General features: G+C 35.2%; 1 protein-coding gene across 1 annotated transcript; it reads right to left on the bottom strand.

The window, feature by feature from the left end:
• Positions 1-1,960: 1,960 nt before the first annotated feature.
• NME5 (NME/NM23 family member 5) lies at positions 1,961-7,029 on the bottom strand. Its single transcript, XM_014071926.2, has 6 exons — positions 6,745-7,029; positions 6,209-6,370; positions 5,032-5,237; positions 4,399-4,499; positions 2,670-2,788; positions 1,961-2,204 (listed from the first exon to the last, which is right to left on the bottom strand). The coding sequence occupies exons 2-6, from the start codon at positions 6,335-6,337 to the stop codon at positions 2,124-2,126; spliced, it is 636 nt and encodes a 211-aa protein (XP_013927401.1). The 5' UTR covers positions 6,338-6,370; positions 6,745-7,029; the 3' UTR covers positions 1,961-2,123.
• Positions 7,030-7,623: the final 594 nt, after the last annotated feature.

Here is a 7,623-nt window from a genome sequence, read left to right as displayed (position 1 = left end):
ACAACCCCCCCCCTCCCGCCAACCCCCCAAGCTGAGGGTAATGCCATTCCATCATGAACTGGCAGGGGGTTGGTACCAAAGCAATTTGGTCAGTAGCCATTCTCTTGGATACAATACTGATCAATCAATGCTTCTGACATGTTTGGGTCTCTAGGGGAACCAGACTTTTGGGGGAGAGATAGTAATGGAAAGCATCAAACTCTCAATATAGCTGAGAAATTTCTTCAAGATATGCCAATGAGGAGTTTGCTGTGTAACACCATGTCTTGTTTGAAGGGGAAAGTATTTTAGCTCTTAATAAAAGTGATGATATGACAGACATCAATTTCTTGAACATCCCCTTCTCTCTCTTGTTCCTTTTCAGTTCCATTTCTTAAATTAACTGAGATAGTATCAGGACTGTCATATTCTAAGGTTATTAATCTTTAAATAATTTTAATTAATTAGAGAATTTCATCACTTATATTGATGAGCTGCAAAAAAGGATCAAAAATGTTTAATAAATATGTAGATCATGATGTCAGTTTTTAATTCTGCAGTTCCTATCTAACATTTCCAATGATGTTCAGAGAGAAGATAATGTTCAGCCTAATGGACAACCACCTCAGCCCTGGCTATACCTCTTCTCAAATGGTGTGGCTCATTCTCATGGCTATGGAACAACATTTCAATCAAACTCCTCTGTATCTATCTTGAGATATGATCAGTAATTCAAATCAGCTTGAAAAACAAGTAAACTGAGGTTTTCATCTGGTCCTTTTATGTCAGTAACTTACATTCATTTTATAAGCAATACAATGGCCACTTAATGATTCTAATCTCTTAAATTACGAGATTAATTACAATACCATTAGAACTCAGGAGATATGTAACATTAAAGGAGCAACTTTTTATAGGAACTTAAGTGTCATGAGTTTGATTCATTCACACAAGTATAAGTATCTCATGGAAGCACCATATTCAGAGCTCAGAAGGCAGAGGTTGAATGAATATAGTCCAAGCAACAGGCATATTCTCCAGACCGAGTATCTTATTCATTAAATTCTGTCTTCTATTTTTTTAATCAGAATATTTCCCAGCATACCAAAATAATATAGAAATACCAATTAGATGTTCTTTTGTTGAATCACTGGGAGGTATAGTAGTCTTACCAAGGTTAAGAATTAACAGAGTTGTCATCCTAAACTAAGATGGAAAATCTACCTGAATAGTGAATTATTTGCACTTAATATTTGGTATTTATTACTTTGTATAAATGTCTTAAATGAAAAGCTGTTCTTGGAAAATAATGCAGATTTAAAATGTTGAATAAGTATCTGTCCAAACATGTTTACTTTACTATCAATGCCTGCATGCATCAATGAAAGTATATATTTATGGTTTTATAAGTAAACTGCTTTCAATACAAATAAACAATTGTCAAACCTTATACCAACTATATAAAACTTTATATCAACTAAGGGCAATTTGTTGTGGCAATTAAACATGCTGGACAAGAACTACGGAGACTCTGTTACAACTCCATCTATAAGGTAAGTAGGTTTTAGCTAGTCACTCTGAGACCAACTTCTGACACAAGGCTGTCAGGGTAAAATGGAGACCCTCCTGTTAGTTGTTTTTATCACTTGGATAACTGTAAGATATAAACTAGATGGGTGGCTCTCAGCCTTTTTCATTTTGTAGCACATATCTCATAGAAAGGACTTCTAGGTGGAGAAACTGGAAGTCTTGTGACATCACAGGTTGTTGGGAATCAGATGGAGAAATTAAAAAAAATGGAGATAGCCCATCCCCAGTGAACTCAGGAAGATGAGATTCTAGCTGCACACTTCTTGTCCTTTACTCTGGCTCACTTATAGGGCACACCTATGGCCGTTTTGCAAATATGCCAGAGCTCAGCAGTTGGAAAAAAAAACCCTGAACTAGACAAATAAATTCACTTGTTATTTTTATGCCTTAATTGCAACAAATATTCTTTATTAATTTAAGATCCAAATATGTATATTGACTCTTCCATCTGCAAATTCCAGTTAGTAGTATTTCTCAATAGAAAAATGATTTCAGAATTACAACTTGTGATACTTGCAGGAAATTGGTCAAGATTTAACTAGCAGCCTCTTCTCTTAAGGTTCCTCCACAATCACATTCTGCCGCAACTTAGGTGTATTTGGATTATTTTCAATTAGCCAATCAGCCAGCCATATCTATCAAAAAGAGCAACAATAAAATTCCTCGTTTAATTTCTGTATCAAGATTCTGTTTGCTAATAGGAGGCATTCATACTCTGTATTTCTACTGACAAAATTTCCTTTAATATTTCTCTTTTATAAAACAATAAGAAAGTAGAAACTCCTTAACATTCCTAAAACTTTCTTTTCATGATTTTTTGCTTTTGAAAATGTACCAGTTTGTCTGAGTAGGTGCTGGCAAAGGAGGCAGTCAGTCTAGACTGCTCCTGAAATACAAAGGCTCACCAATTATGGCCATTCTAGCTTGAAGGGGCTAAACCCAATATGCATATAAACAAGTATTGCTCTTATCAACAATCAATTTTTTCCTCTTTGGATTTCTATCTGTCATGGAGCATTTTTCGTTAGCAAAGGAATGCTACCAGTTGTTATCACATACTCATTCTGTCTCTTGATACCGGTCTTTCTTGCGATACATACAAAAGGATCTGCTGGTTTCCTCTTAGACAGCGCTGTAAGTCCTTTCAGTAGAGTAGGTATGACATATAAGTTAAGGTAATCTTTAGCAGCTTGCCCAGCTGGAATTGGTTCAATCAATACTGGAAAAAAGAAAGAAATACATTTAACATACTGATATAAAACCAATAGTTTGCCTCCTATTGCTGAACACATATTCCATTTTGTTTTCTCCTAGATAATAGCATTTCAAGCTAACATAATTAATATTTTTAAAAGCCAGACAAGAAAGTCATGAAGAAAACTACTGTACTGCATTTCAGTATAACAAAGTGGTAAATTTTATGGGGTTTTTCTCTATCACATTGTGAACTTACTCATAATTAACCACGGATCAGTAAAAAAATAAAGCTTTTTTTACAATACTTGTAAGCCACTGATTCCACATGGACTCCTCAGATAAGATTATCTGAAATCAGACTTCATTTTCCAGATAATAAGCAAACCCAATGGATGTTTTCCAGAAGGGTCATACTGAACTTGGGATCCGAATATAAACCATTCTTCTTTAAATCAGTTTATATAAGTGACTAGGTGGCATGGAAGATATTTCAATGCATAAACTCATCTGAGTTGAGTAGCTTCACCACATAATAAATATACAATGAACATTACAGAAGTTCAAGTGGAGCATTAGCTGAACTCCCTATCAAAGATACTGGCATCTCAAGAACCACAATCTGATTTTTGTTTTTCAGACAGCTTCCTCTTGAATCTCCTTCTCTTGCATTACAAATCAAGGGACTGCCATAAAGAAGAAGGCTCAACCTATTCTTCAAAGGACCTGAAGACAGGGCAAAAAGCAATGCAAGCGAATCATGGAGAAAACCAACTTAGAACTAAGAAGAAATTGCCTGACAGCTAGAACAATTAATCAGGGGAACAACTTGCCTCCAGAAGTTGTGGGTACTCCAACACTGGAAGTTTTTAAGCAGAGATTTGACAACCATTTGTCTGAAATGGTATAGAGTTTCCTGCCTGAGCCTGGGGTTGGACTAGAAGATCTCCAAGGTCCCTTCCAACTCTGTTATTCTGTTTACCTAGAAAAGTCTTAAGTATAAAGGAGCCACAGAGAGCTTATTATTGATATACAGTACAGCTCATCTGAGCTTATCATATGGTAACCCACAACAAAAGGATTACCACAAAAGAAAAAAACACATCTCTAACATAATGGCCACATGTTTTGTTACTATTTGGAGAATTTTGAATGATGTTTTCAAATACTTGCAACCTCCATAAACTTCACAAAAGCTAAGAATAACTATGCAATAAAGTCGATTATAAATTAGAATTGCCTACAGAAAATATGCAGATATCTAATTCAAATACTAATAGGAGCATCACACATACCAACCTCATTTGTGGTAGCACACTTTATTTTGAGTTGCAAATGAATATTGCCTCATATCAGCATGAGGATTTATGATAAAGATTCCAAATTGAAACCTATACTGACTTTCAGCTGACAGTGAATGGTTGATCCAATTCCTCCCACTGTTTAACTATTAGGAGGATAAGATTAAGGAAAACATCTATGCTGCCTTCAACAGTTAGAGAAAAGGTGAATATGTACACATGTAAAATAAATATATTTCCTCTACCAGGTATGGTACAGGGTGACAGTATTAGACAACAATGTGCAGTATTTCGTTTCTTTAGCTTCATAGCAGGAAAGATGGTAAATACATACCTTCAGGAAACATGAACCGGATTTCTCTTTCAGATGAGGAAAAGTTGGCACTACCATGAAGTCCATTTCTCAGATCATCTGTTCCATAGATTGCTCTTAAACTAAAAGAAACACAGATATGCTCACACAGATGCAGTGCAAAACTATTCAATTTCTATGTAGTATGACTGTAATGCAACTTTCATTGAGTTACAGGAATATCCCCAGCAATGCTGAAGAGAAGCTTATGATTAGTCTTTTTTAACATGTTATTTAATAAAACAGATGTAATAGGGATCTCTGCCACAATTCTTCTATTTTTCCCTTAAGTATTGCCCTTCCTTTATTAAAATAACCCTTAATCTATAAAATAGTCCTAAACCATACAGCAGGTACATAGGACAGCACAGGGGTATGTCAGAGAAGTTTTATATTGCTTAGATCTGAATCTGATACACAAGTAAATTCTTTAAATATACAAAACATAGCAATAGCACTTAGACTTCTATACTGCTTCACAGTACTTTCCAGCCCTCTGTAACATAATTATATTGCAAAGCCTTACATTGATAATACTTGTAAAATCAAAGGTACAATGGTAAAATCTGCTAGTTCATTTTAAGATAGTTTTAAGTAACTAATTAATTAATTTACCTGTCAGGATGTGTTTCCTTAGCTACTATACTACTTGTGGGTCCAAGAAGTTCCTTCCAGTATGAGATTGCCTTTTGCCGAGCAAGAACCATTACAACTAAAGGTCCAGAACTCATGTAAGCTGTCAGATTTGGAAAGAACATTTTCCCGTACTGTTCTACATAGAAGTTGCTACATTGCTCTGGACTTAGCTGAAGCTTTCTTTTCTATGAAAGAAATGAAAAATATATCTCAATGCACTGTTCAAAAGCAATCAAATATATCTTGCATAACCATACTGCTATAAAAGCACAGTAATGTGTTTGTATGAAGCTCTTTCTGATTAGTATATAGATTAACCATTTACAGCAGACCACCCTCTTGTTCATTTTATGTCATAGGGAAGCATGTAATAAGTTTAAAGTTCTTGACAGCCTCAGAATACCAATTCTTAATACAAATATAATGTACGCTATATTACTGGAGCTGTAAGTCTTAAAATGAAATCCTTTTTTACCGCATTGTCATTCAAATCAATGTTATTAGTTCAGTAAATTAATGGAAGGCTTTATGCTCAAATGGAATTGTTGCTTTACAAAAACAAAAATAGTCTTTGATTTGAAAATTTCCAGTAGTGAGAGAGAGACATCTAGTGGAAATCTTTAATAGCTTAACTATAGCCAATCTTTTTCTAGAACTGCTGCATTGGCAGGTCCTTGATTATAAAAATAGTATGTATATTTTATAAAAATTATATCAGCTCAAGCAGTACTACATAATAAGTGACCCAAACTATACAGTATCAAGAATATTTGTTATGATTATGGTATATAATAAGTATGGATTAATGTTAGTGATTTTGGAATTTCACAGCTGTTATTAAAATGTTAAATTCATTGTAGCATTCCAAAATCATACAATTGTTCTACAGCATACATATAACAAAATCATTCACTAATAGGCATATGCGTTGCTTTATTTACACTGGTTTTGGACAGTAATTAAAGACCACCCAGTTCAGTTATGTTATTGATATTGCAACATAAGCTTACAAGCTGTTTCACAACTAAATAATATGTATCATCTAACATGATCACATTTTAATTAGGCCTTTTTCCTCAATATCTTTCTATCATTCTTTTGGGAAAGCATAGCCCTGAAAAAGGTAAATTACAAGTCCAATTTTCTCTTGTATTACCTGAACAATAGTAAATCCTGATCTGAGAATTATATCTTCTATTTCTACTTCTTTGTTGATAATATCTGGCTTGATGATTGCCAAGGTTCTTTCAACATAAATTTGAGGTTCGGGCATTAAAGCCTGCATTTTTCAGATTAAAATTCACGTTGTCTTCTCTGTCTGAAATGATAGAATTATTATACCTTTAACATATGCTCTTGTTTGAGGGATGAAAGAACAGTAATCAGACTTTTCAGAATAATAATTTATTTCAAAATAACATTGAATTAGCTAAAACAGAACATCACACCCATCATACACATTTAATCTAGCTGAGAATTAGGACTGCAGTGCTGAAGGTTCATCATTGGCTTACAAATTAAGAATCATATGGAAACTCTGGACTATTTCCCAAAAGAACAAAATTACAAGTAAGAGACTTGTATCATCCAGAAAAGTAGAGCTATTTGACCTTTTCTTCTTTGCCAGAAAGCTAAACATTTTTTGGGGGTAAATTTCAACGTCTGAGTAATTATGGTGCGCCGAAATCTTACCAACGCTTGCTCGCTCAATAATGCTATATTTACTGGGGCTTTACCCCTTGGGTGACAAGGATCGGCTGGCAGTCCTCCGTAAGGATATCTATGCCTGGTCGGCAGAAGTAACTCCTTTCCACGGATCTCGTGAGCTAAGTAAGCGTGCAGAGAATTGCAACCTCAAACGACACCCCCCTTCTCTGCTACTACCTCCCTCCCCTGCAATTTTGCCTGTGACTTTTCGGTATCACCGAGCCAAAGCCACCCCCAATGAGAAATCGCCTTTACGCGCCGGCTAACTAAGCCCTACCTAATACGGTTGCTAGACAACCAGTCAAACTACCCGGAAAACACTGTGTCTACGGTAGCCGGCAGGGTTAGGTTCGAAATGTTCATTAACTTCGCTTTTATCATTTCTGTCCAAAGCTTTTTTTACAGTATATGGCTAGCCTTTTTATGAGCAAACCGTTTCTATCACACCCGTAGATATTTTGGTACGTGTATTATTTTAAAATTAATTAAAATAAAATAAAAATGAAATTAAAGCTACTGATGTGGGTAAAAATTCGGAGGAACAGAAGAAGTCAAGAAAATAATAAGTGTGCTGCCGACTAGTGGCTCCCTGCATTTTTGCAGACAGGTTTGGTCTCTTTAGAACAGTGTTTTTCAACCTTTTTTGTGCAAAGGCACACTTTTTTCATGAAAAAAATCACGAGGCACACCACCATTAGAAAATGTTAAAAAAATTTAACTCTGTGCCTATATTGACTATATATAAAGTGTTTTTCCCACGACACACCTTACACTATGTCACGACACACTAGTGTGCTGCGGCACAGTGGTTGAAAAACACTGCTTTAGAATACTAGCCCCGTCTGCGGAGTTTTGTGAATAATG

The sequence above is a fragment of the Thamnophis sirtalis genome, unplaced genomic scaffold (genome assembly GCF_051295495.1).
Source record: "Thamnophis sirtalis isolate CommonGarterSnake01/CBP01778 unplaced genomic scaffold, rThaSir2_p1.2 scaffold_3, whole genome shotgun sequence".
In the NCBI taxonomy this organism is placed as follows: Eukaryota; Metazoa; Chordata; class Lepidosauria; order Squamata; family Natricidae; genus Thamnophis; species Thamnophis sirtalis.
The sequence above is the reverse complement of the archived record's forward strand: the minus strand, read 5'-3'. Positions and strand labels throughout refer to the sequence as shown.